Raw genomic sequence first — 21,717 nt, forward strand, 5'->3', positions numbered from 1 at the left:
GCGGCACCATGAAGACCAAGGAGCTCTCCAAACAGGTCAGGGACAATGTTGTGGAGAAGTACAGATCAGGGTTGGGTTATAAAAAAATATCAGAAACTTTGAACATCCCACGGAGCACCATTAAATCCATGATTAAAAAATGTAAAGAATATGGCACCACAACAAACCTGCCAAGAGAGGGCCGCCCACCAAAACTAATGGACCAGGCAAGGAGGGCATTAATCAGAGAGGCAACAAAGAGACCAAAGATAACCCTGAAGGAGCTGCAAAGCTCCACAGCGGAGATTGAAGTATCTGTCAATAGGACCACTTTAAGCCGTACATTCCACAGAGCTGGGCTTTACGGAAGAGTGGCCAGAAAAAAGCCATTGCTTAAAGAAAAAAATAAGCAAACACGTTTGGTGTTCGCCAAAAGGCATGTGGGAAACTCCCCAAACATATGGAAGAAGGTACTCTTGTCAGATGAGACTAAAATTTAGCTTTTTGGCCAACAAGGAAATGCTATGTCTGGCGCAAACCCAACACCTCTCATCACCCCGAGAACACCATTCCCACAGTGAAGTATGGTGGTGGCAGCATCATGCTGTGGGGATGTTTTTCATCGGCAGGGACTGGGAAACTGGTCAGAATTGAAGGAATGATGGATGGCGCTAAATACAGGGAAATTCTTGAGGGAAACCTGTTTCAGTCTTCCAGAGATTTGAGACTGGGACGGAGGTTCACCTTCCAGCAGGACAATGACCCTAAGCATACTGCTAAAGCAACACTCGAGTGGTTTAAGGGGAAACATTTAAATGTCTTGGAATGGCTTAGTCAAAGCCCAGACCTCAATCCAATTGAGAATATGTGGTATGACTTAAAGATTGCTATACACCAGCGGAATCCATCCAACTTGAAGGAGCTGGAGCAGTTTTGCCTTGAAGAATGGGTAAAAATCCCAGTGACTAGATGTGCCAAGCTTATAGAGACATACCACAAGAGACTTGCAGCTGTAATGGGGGGGGTGAATAGTTATGCACACTCAATTTTTGTGTTTCTTAGTCATATTTATTGTTTGTTTCACAAGAAAAAATATTTTGCATCTTCAAAGTGGTAGGCATGTTCTGTAAATCAAATGATACAAACCCCCCAAAAATCCATTTTAATTCCAGGTTGTAAGGCAACAAAATAGGAAAAATGCCAAGGGGGGTGAATACTTTCGCAAGCCACTGTACCAGCTAGTGTTGCTCCATTGAGTTTCACAATTCATGGATTTCATAATTAAATACATTCTATGGTCACCTGAATATCTAGAAACAACCGGCATTGAATTTGATCTGGATGATCCTCTTGTTTGTAGTTCCTCTTGTTAATTGTTGTAGAAGAAGTTGTAGAAAGTCTCTCTCTTTTTCTCTCTCTCTCTCTCGCTCGCTCTCTCTCTCTCTCTCAATTCAATTTCAATTCAATTCAATTCAATTTAAGGGCTTTATTGGCATGGGAAACGTGTGTTAACATTGCCAAAGCAAGTGAAGTAGATAGTAAACAAAAGTGAAATAAACAATAAATATTAACAGTAAACATTACACTCAGAAGTTTCAAAAGAATAAAGACATTTCAAATGTCATATTATGTATATATACAGTGTTGTAACAATGTGCAAATAGTTAAAGTACAAATGGGAAAATAAATAAACATAAATATGGGTTGTATTTACAATGGTGTTTGTTCTTCACTGGTTGCCCTTTTCTTGTGGCAACAGGTCACAAATCTTGCAGCTGTGATGGCACACTGTGGTTTTTCACCTAGTAGATAAGAGAGTTTATCAAAATTGGGTTTGTTTTCGAATTCTTTGTGGATCGCTGTAATCTGAGGGAAATATGTGTCTCTAATATGGTCATACATTTGGCAGGAGGTTAGGAAGTGCAGCTCAGTTTCCACCTCATTTTGTGGGCAGTGTGCACACAGTGTGTCTTCTCTTGAGAGCCAGGTCTGCCTACGGCGGCCTTTCTCAATAGCAAGGCTATGCTCACTGAGTCTGTACATAGTCAAAGCTTTCCTTAAGTTTGGGTCAGTCACAGTGGTCAGGTATTCTGCCACTGTGTACTCTCTGTTTAGGGCCAAATAGCATTCTAGTTTGCTCTGTTTTTTTGTTTGTTCTTTCCAATGTGTCAAGTAATTCTCTTTTTGTTTTCTCATGATTTGGTTTGGTCTAATTGTGTTGTTGTTGTTGTTGTCCTGGGGCTGTGTGGGGTCTGTTTGTGTTTGTGAACAGAGGCCCAGGACAAGCTTACTTAGGGGACTCTTCTCCAAGTTCATCTCTCTGTAGGTGATGGCTTTGTTATGGAAGGTTTGGGAATCGCTTCCTTTTAAGTGGTTATAGAATTTAACGGCTCTTTTCTGGATTTTGATAATTAGCGGGTATTGGCCTAATTCTGCTCTGCATGCATTATTTGGTGTTTTACGTTGTACACGGAGGATGCTTTTGCAGAATTCTGCCTGCAGAGTCTCAATTTGGTGTTTGTCCCATTTTGTGAATTCTTGGTTGGTGAGCGGACCCCAGACCTCAGAACCATAAAGGGCAATGGGTTCTATAACTGATTCAAGTATTTTTAGCCAGATCCTAATTGGTATGTCAAATTGTATGTTCCTTTTGATGGCATAGAAAGCCCTTCTTGCCTTGTCTCTCAGATCGTTCACAGCTTTGTGGAAGTTACCTGTGGCGCTGATGTTTAGGCCGAGGTATGTATAGTTTTTTGTGTGCTCTAGGACAACGGTGTCTAGATGGAATTTGTATTTGTGGGCCTGGCAACTGGACCTTTTTTGGAACACCATTATTTTTGTCTTACTGAGATTTACTGTCAGGGCCCAGGTCTGACAGAATCTGTGCAGAAGATCTAGGTGCTGCTGTAGGCCCTCCTTGGTTGGTGACAGAAGCACCAGATCATCAGCAAACAGAAGACATTTGACTTCAGATTCTAGTAGGGTGAGGCCAGGTGCTGCAGACTGTTCTAGTGCCCTCGCCAATTCGTTGATATATATGTTGAAGAGGGTGGGGCTTAAACTACATCCCTGTCTCACCCCACGGCCCTGTGGAAAGAAATGTGTGTGTTTTCTGCCAATTTTAACCGCACACTTGTTGTTTGTGTACATGGATTTTATAATGTCGTATGTTTTTCCCCCAACCCCACTTTCCATCAATTTGTATAGCAGACCCTCATGCCAAATTGAGTCAAAAGCTTTTTTGAAATCAACAAAACATGAGAAGACTTTGCCTTTGTTTTGGTTTGTTTGTTTGTCAATTAGGGTGTGCAGGGTGAATATGTGGTCTGTCGTACGGTAATTTGGTAAAAAGCCAATTTGACATTTGCTCAGTACATTGTTTTCACTGAGGAAATGAACTAGTCTGCTGTTAATGATAATGCAGAGGATTTTCCCAAGGTTGCTGTTGACGCATATCCCACGGTAGTTATTGGGGTCAAATTTGTCTCCACTTTTGTGGATTGGGGTGATCAGTCCTTGGTTCCAAATATTGGGGAAGATGCCAGAGCTAAGGATGATGTTAAAGAGTTTAAGTATAGCTAATTGAAATTTGTGGTCTGTATATTTTATCATTTCATTGAGGATACCATCAACACCACAGGACTTTTTGGGTTGGAGGGTTTGTATTTTGTCCTGTAGTTCATTCAATGTAATTGGAGAATCCAGTGGGTTCTGGTAGTCTTTAATAGTTGATTCTAAGATTTGCATTTGATCATGTATATATGTTTTTTGTTTGTTCTCTGTTATAGGGCCAAAAAGATTGGAGAAGTGGTTTACCCATACATCTCCGTTTTGGATAGATAGCTCTTCGTGTTGTTGTTTGTTTAGTGTTTTCCAATTTTCCCAGAAGTGGTTAGAGTCTATGGATTCTTCAATTACATTGAGCTGATTTCTGACATGCTGTTCCTTCTTTTTCCGTAGTGTCACGGTTCAGACAGACGACAAGAGGACCACAATTGCGTCACACCAGAAAGTTTATTTAAACTTAAGGGGAAAGGGATGTAGGGAGTGAGTGAAGGCTCCAGGGGTTATCCCGTCCGATGTGCTGGGTCTGTGCCTCCCCCCAGTGGCAGCGATGCGTCCGATGGCGCCCGGTCGTTGGTGGTCCAGAAGTCCTGGGGGAGGAAACACAGACACAACGGGGCGGAATGAAACCAGGCAGCAGTACAGTTCAAGGGAAATCCAAAATACGTAGTAGCAAGGCAGAAGGCTGGTCAGAGTTACCGGGATTGAAGAGTAGTCAGGAGTCGTAATGGCAGAAGCAGGTCTGGATCTCCTGAGGCAGAAGAGTATCCCAAAAACAGGCAGGTCCGGGGTCACAAAACCAGGGTGAGCCAGAAGCGCGAGCAAACAGGTTCGGGTGTGAGCTTTGCAGACGATCTGACACCGGAGAGCTGAAAGACAGGGCCTTAAATACTGGGAGAGGTTAGTGGGTAATGCAGCGCAGCTGGCAGAGTAATTAGAGCCGAGCAGAGCAGGGACAGGTGGAGCTAGTTAGGCTGAGTAGAGAGAGGGAGGTGAGCAGAGTGGAAGATAGTGGAAACAAATTAAGGTGGTAACCCGGTGGAGTGAGAGGGCTCATGACAGAACCCCCCCCCCAAGGGACGGCCCCAGAAGTCCCAAGAGCAACACCACGCCGGGCGGAGGAGGGAGCCGGAGGAGGGCTAGAACTCCTCCGAACGGTCCGAGTGAACGTCCTCATCCTCGGAGGAAGCCGGAGGGCTGTGGTCGGGAGATGGGACAGGTCCCGAGACAGGATCAGGCACAGGACAGGAAGCCGAGCGGGCCGGACGGTTAGGGACCCCTCTGGGGCGGCCCCTACGGATTGCAGGTTGATCAGGATGCCGTTGGTGGAAAGCGGTGATGAGAGTCCTATCCACAATCCGACTAGCTGGCACCCAGGTCCTTTCCTCAGGTCCGTAGCCCTCCCAGTCAATGAGGTACTGGAGACCCCTACCCCTCCGTCTGGACCGAAGCAGGCGGCGGACGGTGTAAACCAGACCACCATCGACGAGCCGTGGAGGAGGAGGACCAGGCGCAGCAGGGACCAGCGGACTCCTGGGCACAGGCAGGGGCTGCAGCAATCCGGCTGGGGGCTGGCAGGACGACTTGTGTTGGTTGCAGATGGGGCAGGCTTGGACGAATTCCCGTACATCCTTCCTCAGAGAGGACCACCAGAACCTCTGGGCGAGCAGGTTGTAAGTGCGGGTGGAGCCAGGGTGACAAGCTAGGCGGGAGTCATGTCCCCACTGAACGACCTGGGACCTCAGGTCTTCGGGGGACAAAAAGGCGGTCAGCTGGGCAAGTGCTGGGACCTGGCTGGTTACGGAGAGCCTCCCGCACCTGTTCCTCAACAGCCCAGGTCAGAGCTGCAACGATGCAGGGACTTGGCAGAATCGACACAGGGTCCTTGGAGGGGTCAGGAGCGGAGTTAGTAGGTACTGGCCGAGGGGGTAGTGCGGCAGCAAGCAGGCAGGTTCGGTGGCAGTCCTCTCCCCACTCCCTGATCACCCCGGTCACCCAGTCGAGCTGAGGGTTGTGCCGGCGGAGCCATGGGTAACCCAGGATGAGGGGTTGGCCTGGAGAGGGGAGCAGGTGAAACTGGATAGTTTCTTGATGGTTTCCGGACAGACCCATCGAGACCGGGGCCGTGACATGAGTGACCGATCCGAGTAAGTGTCCGTCCAGTGCCCGGGCAGGAATAGGAGGTGTCAAACGGAGGTTCTCCAGTCCCAGTTGGCGTGCCAGCTTGATGTCCATTATGTTGGCTTCGGCGCCAGAATCCACCAGAGCAGCCAGGGTGTGAGTTGAGTCAGAGAGGCGGAGGTGAACTTGCAGCAGGGGTTTGCGGTCGGAGGACTGGATGGTCATTGAACTCACCCGGACTCCCCCTATGCCCGGTGAGCTTCGGCCCTTTAAAGGGCAGGTTACCACACGATGTCCATCACCTCCACAATAGAGGCAGAGGTTTGAGGTGAAGCGTCGCTGGCGCTCTGCAGGAGTGAGAGAGGCTCGCCCAATCTCCATAGGCTCAGACTGATCAAGCTGACCTGGGTGAGTGGCAGTAGATGACAGGAGCCCAGTCGGATCTCTCCGAATGCCGGTAGTAGGTGGACCTTGGCGCCCCCTCTCACGACGACGGGTCTGTATCCCTCTGTCGATCCTGACAGTCAGTGCGATGGCTTCATCAAGAGTGGAAGGCAGTTCATGGGAGACCAACTCGTCCTTGATATAGTCAGCCAAACTATGGAAGAACGCGTCCACCAACGATGGTGTGTTCCAAGAACTTCGTCTAGCCAGGGTTCGGAAGTCGATGGAATGGTCTGCGACTGTACGTCTGCCTTGTCGAATACTGAACAGTTCACGAGACGCCTCTGCGGTTGGTGAATCCAGGTCAAACACCTTCAGCATCTCCTCAGCAAACAGGTCGAAGGTTGCACATGCGGGGGTTTGACGTTCGAACTCTGCTGTTCCCCAGAGTCGAGCTCGGCCCGTCAGGTGAGTGATGGCATACCCAACTCTAGCCCCCTCCGTGGCGAAGGTCCTTGGCTGCAAGGAGAACTGAAGTCGGCAGCTAGTCAGGAATGGCCGGACCTGGGTTGAATCGCCGTTGAACCGCTCGGGGTTTCCAATCTTGGGTTCTGGAGCAGCGGCTGCAATGACCGGGGCAGGTAACTCGGGGGGCAGGGCTGGTGGGCAGACTGGCTGGGGTCAGGTTGGTGAGGAGTTGAATGATCATGGCGAGTTGTTGTTGCTGCTGCTGGGACTGCTGCTGGTGCTGCTGGAACTGCTGATGCTGTTGGTGGCCGACCTGAAGCAGAGAGGAGATGACGCCGCTCATGCGGCCTAGCTCTCTCTCAGTGTGTTCCAGGCGTAGCATGGCGGTGGGTTGCTCAGGCTCTTCGGTTTCCATGTCGGGGAAGTGTGCGCTGAGTCCATGATGGTCAGATCGTACTGTCACGGTTCAGACAGACGACAAGAGGACCACAATTGCGTCACACCAGAAAGTTTATTTAAACTTAAGGGGAAAGGGATGTAGGGAGTGAGTGAAGGCTCCAGGGGTTATCCCGTCCGATGTGCTGGGTCTGTGCCTCCCCCCAGTGGCAGCGATGCGTCCGATGACGCCGGTCGTTGGTGGTCCAGAAGTCCTGGGGGGGGGAGGAAACACAGACACAACGGGGCGGAATGAAACCAGGCAGCAGTACAGTTCAAGGGAAATCCAAAATACGTAGTAGCAAGGCAGAAGGCTGGTCAGAGTTACCGGGATTGAAGAGTAGTCAGGAGTCGTAATGGCAGAAGCAGGTCTGGATCTCCTGAGGCAGAAGAGTATCCCAAAAACAGGCAGGTCCGGGGTCACAAAACCAGGGTGAGCCAGAAGCGCGAGCAAACAGGTTCCGGGTGTGAGCTTTGCAGACGATCTGACACCGGAGAGCTGAAAGACAGGGCCTTAAATACTGGGAGAGGTTAGTGGGTAATGCAGCGCAGCTGGCAGAGTAATTAGAGCCGAGCAGAGCAGGGACAGGTGGAGCTAGTTAGGCTGAGTAGAGAGAGGGAGGTGAGCAGAGTGGAAGATAGTGGAAACAAATTAAGGTGGTAACCCGGTGGAGTGAGAGGGCTCATGACACCGTAGTGTATTTCTGTATTGTTTTAGTGATTCACCATAGTGAAGGCGTAGGCTCAGGTTTTCTGGGTCTCTATGTTTTTGGTTGGATAGGTTTCTCAATTTCTTTCTTCGGTTTTTGCATTCTTCATCAAACCATTTATCACTGTTATTACTTTTCTTTGGTTTTCTGTTAGAGATTTTTAGATTTGATAGGGAAGTTGAGAGGTCAAATATACTGTTTAGGTTTTCTACTGCCAAGTTTACACCTTCACTATTACAGTGGAACGTTTTGTCCAGGAAGTTGTCTAGAATGGATTGAATTTGTTGTTTCCTAATTGTTTTTTGGTAGGTTTCAACACTACTTTCCTTCCATCTATAGCATTTCTTAATATTATTCAGTTCCTTTGGCTTTGATGCCTCATGATTGAGTATTGCTCTGTTCAAGTAGACTGTGATTTTGCTGTGGTCTGATAGGGGTGTCAGTGGGCTGACTGTGAACGCTCTGAGAGACTCTGGGTTGAGGTCAGTGATAAAGTAGTCTACAGTACTACTGCCAAGAGATGAGCTATAGGTGTACCTACCATAGGAGTCCCCTCGAAGCCTACCATTGACTATGTACATACCCAGTGTGCGACAGAGCTGCAGGAGTCGTGACCCGTTTTTGTTGGTTATGTTGTCGTAGTTGTGCCTAGGGGGGCATATGGGGGAGGGAATGCTGTCACCTCCAGGTAGGTGTATGTCCCCCTGTGTGCTGAGGGTGTCAGGTTCTTGTCCAGTTCTGGCATTTAGGTCGCCACAGACTAGTACATGTCCCTGGGTCTGGAATTGATTGATTGTCTCTCTCTCTCTCTCTCTCTCTCTCTCTCTCTCTCTCAATTTAAATTTAAATTTAAGGGGGCTTTATTGGCATGGGAAACCTATGTTTACACTGCCAAAGCAAGTGAAATAGATTATAAACAAAAGTGAATTAAACAATAAAAGAATTAACAGTAAGCATTATCTCTCTCTCTCTCTCGCTCTCTCTCTGTCTGTGGAATAGAAAGTGAGAGTATTGATATTGTGAATGACTCAAACAAGAATGGTGTTTATAGGCATTAATGGCAGGTGTTAATTACACACGGAATCACAACTGCAGGGTCTGTCCTGCTCTGCACTGGGTCAGTGGAGTGGATTGTTTTCTGGTGTCTAGGGGAGGGGCGGATAGGACTTCCCTACATCTTGCGCTCACTTTGAGCTGTACTTTTTACATCCCAGTTTACGTCTAGTTGGCATAACTCATTTCCGCATTCCCAAATCCTCCCAGATAGGGATCACTATTTAAACGGGCTGATGCAACGGTTTCCACTTTTTAAAATCTATTCTCGACCTTCAGCTGACCAGAAGAAAGGACAACTGTTGCACTCGGGATCAAAGTCAGGTAATAGACATTTTCGTAATCGAGAAACATTTATTATACTGGGGCGCCACGCTTGAGTTGCGAGTGTGAGCAGCCCATTCGTTTTTCAGTGGACAATTGTGCACGGTCGTGCAATTGAGCAATCCCGTTCTTTCGTTCTTTTTGGATTGGGCAGCAATAGCCTAATGTAAGCATTTATGGAGATTATAAACGTTCTTCATGAGACATAACTTTGCACTCAATGGTTTTCTTCTGTTTAGTATGCACGCTTGCAAGGTTGCAGACCTACACGTTTATTCATCCTAATAAAGTGGTACTCTGCAACTTTATTTTTCCTGAACGAATATGACAAAACATTCCTCACAACACGTATAATTGATTTAATGTTTCATCACTCTGCAAAAGTCAGTTACATAACATGCATTCCATACTGAATAATAGCTTCTGCTTTGAAATGAGTCATGACTCAAGTGTATCATTATTAACCGAGGTTTACTTTTCTTGTTCTGTGTAAACACTGGCTTTCAGGAGTGTTACATAAACTTGATGGAATTCTGACAATGTATCAATTTAGTAGGTAGCCTATTACAATGTTAGCCTACTACTTACACTGCACACTGGATCGATGTTTCTGTCAAATAAAATTGGCTTCTGGTAATAATGTTCATTTCGCAACTAATTCAGCGCTCTGTTAAAGGTTTCGTCTCTCTTTTTTAACTTTCTGTTTTAGTTTCGAAACTTTCACTGTTGAATATCCTAATCATTGAGTAATGAACACATGTGTATCGTTCTTATTAAATAAAATACATATTTTAATTTAATTACATTTTCCAATCTGCCTTTATTGGGACATAGATTATATGAAGGGTGAGGTTGCAGTCCTCAATGGAAAACCTCCTAAGGCCTCTATCACAGCTAGGTGTGAGGAACCACTTTGGACCAGATTGACATGAGACAATGGATTTCTCATAAACCCTGCCTTATTGTTCACCATTCATTCCTTGTATTCACTGGGAGGGAGAAAACAACATGTTTCTTTGTGAATGCAATGCAGGAACACAGGGCATTACATTAAGATATACATTTTGGTCATTTGGCAGATGCTCTTATCCAGAGGAACTTAGTCAGGGTGTTAAAATAAGTTACCAAAATCTGTTTGTCTCTAATACAAGGACAACAATAAGTCTATTCGATTATTTTCATAGATATCTGCAATGCCTGTGTAAGTGCAGTTAGCCTGCACATAAACTGTGCTACACACATTATAGTTGTTGCATAAAAAACATTATGGAGACCTGGTTGTCGAAGTATGTGACTACTGCATAGGTTACTAAAGCTGCCACGGAGGTCATTGTCATCATGTAGCATTACAACTAACGTCATAACAGTACTGTTTTTAACCATACTAGAGGAGTTCCACATATTACTTCCAGATTTTTGGGCCTGGTACTTTTCTTTTGAGTAACTTTGGAACTGAAACTAATTATAATCTGAGACAAAATGATGGACATTTGCTTGTGTTTTCTTGATTTAAAAATTGGTTTCAGTCCGGTACAATGAAAATGTGCACCACACAGCAAAAATGGAATCACGTTCTGCACCAAATCTATTCTGTTATATATGACAATTACCAGATTTTCATCCGTAAAGCCAAATTGGGTTGTATCTGTGCAATAATAATATTTTAATAAATGATTTACTTAGTTGAACAGAATTTGCTGTAAAAGGAGGGCAAATGGAAGCTGTTGGTAGATTTTAATGCTGCACATTAGGGCATTTAGGTGGTGGAGGGAGGGGGCAGGTAGAAAGGGGTAGAGTATTGTTGAGTGAAACAGGCCACACTTGCATGCAAATACACCAAAACCTCAAATGACTTGTCTTAGTACCTTGCCCAGAGTAAGGTTATTGGCTTACTTTGCTTGGTTCCCATTAATTGGAACTCAACATTGTACGACTAAACAGCATAGGCCCAGACTGCGTAGACATTGAAGGAAACCTTCAGTACTTTCTATTATTTGGGTAGGGTCTGAGATCAGTGTAGGAGATCCTGTATCAATGTATCCTGGGTATCTGGATTATTGTACTTTTACTAGTTTGAAGTTGTATTAGTCGTATGTACAGGATACACATGGTATTCACCGTCCAACAAAATGCTTACTTGCCTGTTCCTTCCCAACAATGCAACAATAATAATAAATAATAAAATATAAAAAATAAGAGCATGAAGTAAATGGCTCAGTAGAATAGAATAAACATTGTATCATGAGTATAATACAGGAAGGCACAATGTATAGTCCAATATTTACATGTTTTGGGGAAGGGGGGATAGGGAGGCAAGTGTTTAAATTGTGCAGCATTTAGCAATCGTAATAAGTCTGGTAGCAGCAGTTGTGATGTGTGTAGCATGAATGTGTGTATGTGAGTGGGTGCATGTATGCCAAGGTGTGGAGAGTCAGTGCAGGTGGTCAGTCCAGTTCAAGTGTTCAGTAGTCTGTTGGCTTGTAGATGGAAACGGTCTCTGAGCCTGTTGGTATCAGACCTCATGCTCCGATACCGACTGCTCGACGGTAAGGGAGTGAACAGCTAGTGTGTGGGGTCCTTAATGATACTGCGTGCCTTCCTCAGGCACCGTTTCGAGTAGATTTCCTAGATGGGTGGGAGCACGGTCCCAGTGACGTACTGGGCTGTCTTCATCACCCGCTGGAGGGCCTTGCGGTTGTGGACGGAGCAATTTTCGTATCAGGCCGTGATGCAACTGGTCAGGGCGCTCTCGATGGTGCAGCAGTAGTATATGGAGAGGACCTGGGTGGCATGCAAATGTATTCAGCTGCCTTAGGAAGTAGAGACTCTGTTGCACCCTCTTGACAAGAGTGGTGGTATTGTTGGTCCATGCCATGTCCTCAGTGATGTGGACGCGGAGGAACTTAACTGCTGTCTCTCTCTGCTGCAGTCCCATTGATTTGAATCAGTGCATGTTCCCTCCTCTGCTTCCTGAAGTCAACAATTAACTCCTTTGTTTTGCTGACGTTGAGGGAAAGGTGGTTGTCCTGGCACCACAATGCCAGTTCACTTACCTCCTCCCTATAGGCTGACTTGTTGTTAGTTATCAGGCCTACAATCGTGGTGTCATCAGCAAACTTGATGATGGAGTTGGTGTCATGCAAAGCCATGCAGTCGTAGGTGTACAGGAAGTACAGCAGAAGGCCGAGGAAACATCCCTAGGGGGCCCCTTAAGAGTCAGTGTGGAGGAGGTGTTGTTGCCAATCCTCACAGCCTGTGGTCTGCCCGTCAGGAAGTCCAGGGTCCAGTTGCAGAGGGTGGTGTCCAGACCCAGGGCTCTGAGCTTGGTGTCGAGCTTGGAGGGAACAATGGTGTTGAATGCTAAACTGTAGTCAATGAACAGTATTCTCACATAGGTGTTCCTGTTGTCCAGATGTGTTACGGCCGTGTGAATAGCGATGGAAATGGCATGCTAACTTCCAAACAAAGAGAACACTGTTTCTGTTCTGTTTATTTTTCCTCATCATTCTCAGTCATTACTTGAATGCTTGCATATCCTGCTGGGCTCATAAGCGATTTCTATTTTTAGATATTTTGGAAGGATACTGTACATTCAGAGCAAAGGGGTACACTAATATGATTCTTTACCCAGGTTGTACCCCAGGGGTGTTACTTGGTTGGTGTTGTGAGTATTTGCTCTTGTGCTGCTGAGTCCATTTCAGTCCATAATGTGGTGGGAAATGTGAATGTGTGTGGGCAAATGAAATCAGACAGCGGTCTTGTCTGCAGCGTGCAACAGGCTCTGATATCCTTGGGAGAGTTGTGGTAGCTAGCTGTTGTCCTTGGCTACCCCTCTCCACGCACCTTCTCTTTGATTTTAGAGTGGCTTGATTTTCATAGCAACCTTGGCATTGAATAGTAGCAAGAGAATGAATGGCTGATGCAAGCTTACAAATGAGTGAGGCAAAATTTAGTAGAATCAAGCAGTTATAGATGTAAAGTGCTTTTTCTTTAAACAGACTATATTGAGACACTGTTTAGTGAGCTACAGTGTAACCTATACCCTATCCGTCATCCTCCCAAATTAATTACTTGCTGCTCACCTGGGAATAGAGGCAGATGTCCTTGCAAAACTTACATCACTACAGTTGTAAACCAAACAGATTTACAGGGAAGACACTGATGAACAAGTATGGCACCATAGCTCTTGGATAGTGTCAGTTTAGTCAGACAAAATAGGAGGAGAAGGGTTAGAGGAAGGGCCTTTATCAGGGTTGGCCACATTGTCCTGAGCTCCCGCAGCCACATTCCACCTCCCTGACATGGAGAAAAGGCTCATATGGAGGAAAACATGGGCAACGGGTGTTTCTTGGCAATTGCTGGCTGTAGTTCTCCTTGGCATAAAGGGGAACGTGTCTGAGTCTACTTTTGTGCAGGGCTGTGTGCCTCTCTTGGCCTCCTCGGGAATGAAAAAACCCCACATAGATCCATGCCAAGACCTCTGTAAATGGGAGTATACATACATTCCAGAAAAAAGAGAGATGAAATAATAAAATGGCCTAATGGGAGACAGCCTCGGCCTCCTGCTCTGCAACAGGCCAACAATTCATTAGAGAAGGCTGCCAGGGAGACCAGGTGCACCCGGGGAAATGCCTCCTTTAAGCCATTTAGCAGACTGAAATGAAAGTAGATCAATTAATTATCTGTCTACTATACCAAAACCAGAAGCAGGTTTGAAATGTGAATATTTGGAGTAAAATGTATTCAGATCTTTTACACTGGTATAGCTGCCAAATGTTGTGAAATGTTCAGAGTATAGGGACAAGGTGGTGAATCGTACATCTCAATCCACATGTCTTTGATTTTCTTATCAATGTATTTTCCTGCCCTTTTGTCCCTGTTCCTATCAGCTGTGGTCACGGCCGGGTCTTATATGATGCCGGGACCAATCTCAGATCCTCTGGTGACAGCCGGCTCATTTCCCAGCCTGGGTCCCTTGGCAGGGATCCCCTCCACTACACTGACTGACCAGCTCAAATACGCCAACCTCCGGGAACTGGGGGCCATGCTCTCTCCACTGCACTTCCTGGGCAAGCTAGGGAAGAGGCCCCTAACCATCAAAACAGAGGTGAGAATGAAAGTTTTGCTTTGGTTCTTGAAGATGATGTGCGACGTTTGAATTGAGACATCTTTCAGGTAATTTTACTGTTTAAGACTCACTCTTTTGTTTGATTATTTTTTACTTTTCTAACCATCACAGAAGTTTGAGTTAAAATGCATAGGCAATGTTTTGTTCCCAGAGCTCAGAGGGACTTCGGTATCTACTTAAAGATCCAATGCAGCTGTTTTTATCACAATGTCAAATCATTTCTAGGTAACAATGAAGTACCTTACTGTGATTGTTTTCAATTAAAATGGTCAAAAAGAAACAAAAATAGCTTCTTAGCAAAGCGCAACTTCTCAAGCAAGAATTTTGCTAGGACTGTTTGGGAGTGGTCTGAGTGGGGAGGGGAAAACTGAAAACTAGCTGTTATTGGCATAGAGGTTTGGAACAGTTTTTCTTATTGGTCTATTAACTAATTTATCGCCTGGTGATGTCACCAGGCAGTAGTGATGGGTAACCGATGCCTTTGGGGCTTTCAACAAATTGTGCCGAAAAACGGTTCATTATTCGGAACTTTTAACACTGCACATTAGTGACATCTGCTGGTCAGGAATACATATCAGCATGTTTGCTGTTTTATATAGACCTGTTTTCTTAATGCTAATGCACCCATCAAAACGTCATAGCGCAATGGATAGGCGTGAATGTTGGTAAACTAAATTTAGTTAGAATGCGGGCTTCGCATCCCACATCCTACTTGTTCTTTTTGCCCCTTACCCTTATATATTTATTTTATTTGAGCTCAACGCACACATTGCACAGTTTCTAGAGATAAATCAGATCCAGCTTGAACTGTGCGATGTAGTAGGGAGTTGTAGTTTCCAACAGGCCAATACTCTACATAGTTTAGCGCATTAAAACGTGGTAATTAACTACAATGACCATAATCCATAACGCATCTACTTGGTCTGTGTATCATTTACGCCTGCTATGGAAGAGACAAGAATGCGTGATCGTGAGGGGATATGGAGAGCAGCTGATGCTTCGCGAGGTATCTCTACCTGAAAATACATGATCAAAGTGATTGATAGTTGGTATTCAGCAGTCATAAAAGTATTCATTATTTACTTTGAAGAACAACAAAATAGTGATTTTGTCAGACAGCACAGGCAGTAGCTCTATAGAGATGAGATGATGACTTGGAATTAAATAATAGCCATCAAATAAAACACATACATATACACAACAACTGAAATATTTTATTGAAGTAAAGTGTATAAATTATAGTTAATAAGTGATAAGCAGTAATGGGCAATCATGGGACTCTTATGAATTGTTTTATTCTTTGTTACAGCATTCAACCCAAATAATCAGAAAACAGTGATTTATTTTTTTATAATTGTACCGAAACCGAACTGACCTCAAAAAGCACTAATCGCTCAGCACTATCCATGGTATTATTTAGGATGCTGAAGACAAAACATTATCATAGGCTACACTAAATAAAAAAAATGTTTGAACAACAATGGGAAGATATTGTGGTTTCACAGAAAAATTCTTTCGACCATAGCCAGGATTCAATCATGTGCCTATGCTGGTGTCTGATCCCAAATCCCTGTTCCTACCTGCTGAGCTACCGTTCAGGTGCTATAAACTGGAAAAATGTAACTAAATGTGTAAATAAGGTGTCCATTAGAGGTCGGTGTTTGAAAGCAACTTTGCAACAAAGAAAGCACCGGCACCACGGCGAAATCAGTGGGATCTCGCATTTTACAACAGACTGTTCGAAAAGGTACGTGATCAAACGAAGCTTCGTACATCATTGATCACGTGGGGCTGTTACTTTGAAACTATCCGTCTATGCTTTAAAATGAGCAACCTAGATTTATTTTACAATTATTTATCTTTTACAAAAGACAGTGGCTCCATTGCATGATTTACGATGTTAAATAAAAAACTGAACAGCCTATGATTATCAAAACTAATAATGTAAAAGTTAGAAATACAATGTAACCAGTGTTTCAAAGGCAAAATAAATAAATTAATCTATACAGGGATTTGATCCTGTGCCTCCACAAGACTAGAGATTAATTTGCTGCTGCTATACAGGCAGAACCACCTGTTATGTGAGAACTGGAGAAGAATGTCTATAGTACGCCTGTAAATAGTGTCCAGCAGAGGTCCATTTTTTGGCGGGATCCACTGACTGAGGGATCAAACTAGGCATTCATTGTACGTCATTTATTACGTGGTAACTGCTTGTCAACTTTGCTTTGGGTTTGAATGAAACTTTTCAACTTTACATATTAACAAAAAACGTTGATACATAATTTGATAATGACCAATAACAACTACAAGAGCTGTTTCATTTACAATCACTGAGAAAGAAAACAATTCTAAATAGGCACTCTCAAGATGTGATACTAGTGCTACAATTTCAGAATAGATTATTCTACCTTGTGGCGCTACGCCCTGAGCTACTGTATCTTTACACCTTCTAAGAATGTGAAATATCTAGATAAAAACAAAAAGCTTCTAGCAGAGGTCGGCGCTCTCAGTTACGAGCAATGACACCTGTCAGATGCTAGTGTGACCTCCGAAGCTTCGAATGTCATCATCACGTGTTATTGTTACTTTGATACAAGCATCGATATGTTGTCGAATCAGTAGTGCTTTGAAAACTGTGTCGGAGCACCGGTATCAATCGTCCCATCACTACCAGGCAGGCCAAAACTCGATCCCACCAAAACAGGCTGACATTTATTTTGGAACAGCGCTTAACACTTAAAATGCATTATCAACATTTTCAGAATTTCACAATGTTATTCCAACCTCGTAGTGTGGAGATATATATATATATATATATACACACAGTGGGGAAAAAAAGTATTTAGTCAGCCACCAATTGTGCAAGTTCTCCCACTTAAAAAGATGAGAGAGGCCTGTAATTTTCATCATAGGTACACGTCAACTATGACAGACAAAATGAGGAAAAAAAATCCAGAAAATCACATTGTAGGATTTTTAATGAATTTATTTGCAAATTATGGTGGAAAATAAGTATTTGGTCAATATCAAAAGTTTCTCAATACTTTCTTATATACCCTTTGTTGGCAATGACACAGGTCAAACGTTTTCTGTAAGTCTTCACAAGGTTTTCACACACTGTTGCTGGTATTTTGGCCCATTCCTCCATGCAGATCTCCTCTAGAGCAGTGATGTTTTGGGGCTGTCGCTGGGCAACACGGACTTTCAACTCCCTCCAAAGATTTTCTATGGGGTTGAGATCTGGAGACTCCAGGACCTTGAAATGCTTCTTACGAAGCCACTCCTTCGTTGCCCGGGCGGTGTGTTTGGGATCATTGTCATGCTGAAAGACCCAGCCACGTTTCATCTTCAATGCCCTTGCTGATGGAAGGAGGTTTTCACTCAAAATCTCACGATACATGGCCCCATTCATTTTTCCTTTACACGGATCAGTCGTCCTGGTCCCTTTGCAGAAAAACAGCCCCAAAGGATGATGTTTTCACTCCCATGCTTCACAGTAGGTATGGTGTTCTTTGGATGCAACTCAGCATTCTTTGTCCTCCAAACACGACAAGTTGAGTTTTTACCAAAAAGTTATATTTTGGTTACATCTGACCATATGACTTTCTCCCAATCCTCTTCTGGATGCACTCTAGCAAACTTCAGACGGGCCTGGACATGTACTGGCTTAAGCAGGGGGACACGTCTAGCACTGCAGGATTTGAGTCCCTGGTGGCGTAGTGTGTTACTGATGGTAGGCTTTGTTACTTTGGTCCCAGCTCTCTGCAGGTCATTCACTAGGTCCCCCCGTGTGGTTCTGGGATTTTTGCTCACCGTTCTTGTGATCATTTTGACCCCACGGGGTGAGATCTTGCGTGGAGCCCCAGATCGAGGGAGATTATCAGTGGTCTTGTATGTCTTCCATTTCCTAATAATTGCTCCCACAGTTGATTTCTTCAAACCAAGCTGCTTACCTATTGCAGATTCAGTCTTCCCAGCCTGGTGCAGGTCTACCATTTTGTTTCTGGTGTCCTTTGACAGCTCTTTGGTCTTGGCCATAGTGGAGTTTGGAGTGTGACTGTTTGAGGTTGTGGACAGGTGTCTTTTATACTGATAACAAGTTCAAACAGGTGCCATTAATACAGGTAACGAGTGGAGGACAGAGGAGCCTCTTAAAGAAGAAGTTACTGGTCTGTGAGAGCCAGAAATCTTGCTTGTTTGTAGGTGACCAAATACTTATTTTCCACCATAATTTGCAAATAAATTCATTAAAAATCCTACAATGTGATTTTCTGGATTTTCTTTTCTCAATTTGTCTGTCATAGTTGACGTGTACCTATGATGAAAATGACAGGCCTCTCTCATCTTTTTAAGTGGGAGAACTTGCACAATTGGTGGCTGACTAAATACTTTTTTTCCCCACTGTGTATATATATATATACACTACCGTTCAAAAGTTTGGGGTCACTTAGACATTTCCTTGTTTTCGAAAGAAAAGCAAAAAAAATTTGTCCATTTTAAAATAACATCAAATTGATCAGAAATACAGTGTAGACAATGTTGTAACTGGAAACGGCTGATTTTTTTTTTACATTAGAGTGTCTAGTTTGAGAAACAGGCACCTCACAGGTCCTCAACTGGCAGCTTCATTAAATAGTACCCGTAAAACACCAGCCTCAATGTCAACAGTGAAGCGGCGACTCCGGGATGCTGACCTTCTAGGCAGAGTTGCAAAGAAAAAGCCATATCTCAGACTGCCCATCTTAATCTTTTATTTTTATTGGCCAGTCTGAGATAAGCCACATCTCAGACTGCACATCTTAATCTTTTATTTTTATTGGCCAGTCTGAGATATGGCTTTTTCTTTGCAACTCTGCCTAGAAGGTCAGCATCCCGGAGTCGCCTCTTCACTGTTGACATTGAGACTGGTGTTTTGCGGGTACTATTTAATGAAGCTGCCAGTTGAGGACCTGTGAGGTGCCTGTTTCTCAAACTAGACACTCTAATGTATTTGTCCTCTTGCTCAGTTGTGCACCGGGGCCTCCCACTCCTCTTACTATTCTGGTTAGAGCCAGTTTGCACTGTTCTGTGAAGGGAGTAGTACACAGCGTTGTACGAGATCTTCCATTTCTTGGCAATTTCTCGCATGGAATAGCCTTCATTTCTCAGAACAAGAATAGACTGACGAGTTTCAGAAGAAAGTTATTTGTTTCTGGCTATTTTGAGCCTGTAATCGAACCCACAATTGCTGATGCTCTAGATCAGGGTTCTTCAATTCCGGTCCTGGAGGGCCGAAACACCTCTGTTTTTTATCCTCTCCTTCTAATCAGGGGCTAATTCAGACCTGGGACACCAGGTGAGTGCAATTAACTACCAGGTAGAAATAAAAAACAGAAGTGTTTCGGCCCTCCAGGACCGGAATTGAAGAACCCTGCTCTAGATAGTCAACTAGTCTAAAGAAGGCCAGTTTTATTGATTATTTAATCAGTACAACAGTTTTCAGCTGTGCTAACATAATTGCAAAAGGGTTTTCTAATGATCAATTAGCCTTTTTTTAAATGATAAACTTGGATTAGCAAACACAACGTGCCATTGGAACACAGGACTGATGGATGCTGATAATGGGCCTCTGTACGCCTATGTAGATATTCCATTAAAAATCAGCCGTTTCCAGTTACAACATTAACAATGTCTACACTGTATTTCTGATCAATTTGATGTTATTTTAAATGGACAATTTTGTTGTGCTTTTCTTTTGAAAACAAGGACATTTCTAAGTGACCACAAACTTTTGAGAGGTAGAGAGATTTGCGCTGGGCCTTTTAATGTTGACCAATGGCATCACCTATTGGACAGAATTATCATTAAAACAAATGTAACCTGCTTTTAGATTGTTTCCTACACTTGAACCATAATTGCTGGGTCCATTTTCCACCTTGTTCGGTTGTAAAATATGTTTGCATTTCTCCTTAATGTAGAGAGATGAGGAAGAAGACAGGAGGAAACGAAGGAGAGAGAAAAACAAAGTAGCAGCAGCACGCTGTAGAAACAAAAAGAAGGAGAGGACAGACTATCTACAAAGGGTGAGAGGTTTTTCTTTAATGAAATGTAAAATCAATCTCAACTTTTCTAAGAATAAGTAATGATCTTCCTTCCTTCCTCCTGCCCCCTCTGTCTCAGGAATCGGAGAGACTAGAGGTGATGAACTCTGACCTCAAAGCTCAGATCGAGGAGCTGAAGCATGAGCGGCAGCAGCTGATCATCATGTTGAATCGCCACCGCCCAACGTGCATCGTCAGGACGGACAGCGTCAAGACCCCTGAGAGCGAAGCCAATCCCCTGCTGGAGCACCTGGAGGGCAAGTGATGTCTCAGGACTCAGAGCAGAAGAGCAGCGTGTTGTTACAGTTTACAGTGAAGCCCCACTCCGGCCAACTAGCAGCACTTCAGTACCTCTGGGTTCTTGGCTTAGAGGAAAACCAGCTAAGCACACCTGCCTGGAGCCAGAGAGCCTTTTAAACACAAAGGTGACCCAATGTGATTGGACTTCGTGCTGGCAGTTAAACACATTTATTTCTATGTTTTTTTTGTTTTGTTATTTCCATTCAGGGCCCCATAGCCTCAGCCACTATCACTATAAATAAATAAATAGAATAAATGGCTAAATGCAGCTTGGTGAGAAATACTCCACCACTCCTAGGCAACGTGACAGATCTCTCAGGCCCCTAGGCACAGTCAGAGCTTGTGCTATGTTTTGTTTTTACTTATGCGTACTAGTTATGAACTAGTATGGTTTTTGAATATAATTTTTTATTTGTATTACGATATGTCCTGATGGCAGACCGGTTGAACCGTTTTCTTTTGTCTTTTATTTTGGCGCAGGCGTCATATGCACATAGCCTATATATGGACTGTTTACATTGTAGTTGGTCTGCTATTGCTACTTCCAAATATGGTTCTGATTTTTATACTTACTGTACATTATATCATATAGACATATATAAGCTATCACAAAAGGTGATACATTTTGTATTTCTGTTAAAAATAAATACTTTTGTTATGGTTTAGAACTGTGAACAACTATTCAAATGGTCATTTAATCCGTGATATTAATAATGCCATTACAAAATTCCTAATTGTAAATTATACCATACCCTGGCATCATTACAACATTACTATAAGTCCATGTAAATGCAGCTGATGATTTGTCTATAAGCTCATTTACATCAGCTGCTTGATTTGATCACTTGACTTTTTCATTCATTTGTTTAAAGGGTAAATTTTGTGTAACACTGCCATCTGATGGCGGATATTCATATAGGCACACAGGTTCCGGCATGGGAGGCTATATGGACCATAGAATAGACATTAAAACCAGATATGGACAAGCCTGGTGCCAAAATGTATGACCTATTACGTTGTGGAGTGGAGACTAATTGATTGAGAAATAGACACATCTCAAATAATGTCAGACTGGTATTGCATATCATAGATCACTCAGATTTGGTCTCTGATGAGAGTTTAATACTCTTTTGGGATTTTTATAAAGCCTTTGATACAGTAGAACATT

General features: G+C 43.9%; 1 protein-coding gene across 1 annotated transcript; it reads left to right on the forward strand.

Annotated features, from left to right (window-relative positions):
- Positions 1-8,866: 8,866 nt before the first annotated feature.
- On the forward strand, positions 8,867-21,218 carry LOC121544366 (jun dimerization protein 2). Its single transcript, XM_041854296.1, has 4 exons — positions 8,867-9,038; positions 13,928-14,145; positions 20,127-20,231; positions 20,329-21,218. The coding sequence occupies exons 1-4, from the start codon at positions 8,951-8,953 to the stop codon at positions 20,512-20,514; spliced, it is 597 nt and encodes a 198-aa protein (XP_041710230.1). The 5' UTR covers positions 8,867-8,950; the 3' UTR covers positions 20,515-21,218.
- Positions 21,219-21,717: the final 499 nt, after the last annotated feature.

This window comes from Coregonus clupeaformis, chromosome 29, assembly GCF_020615455.1.
Source record: "Coregonus clupeaformis isolate EN_2021a chromosome 29, ASM2061545v1, whole genome shotgun sequence".
Classification (NCBI taxonomy): Eukaryota; Metazoa; Chordata; class Actinopteri; order Salmoniformes; family Salmonidae; genus Coregonus; species Coregonus clupeaformis.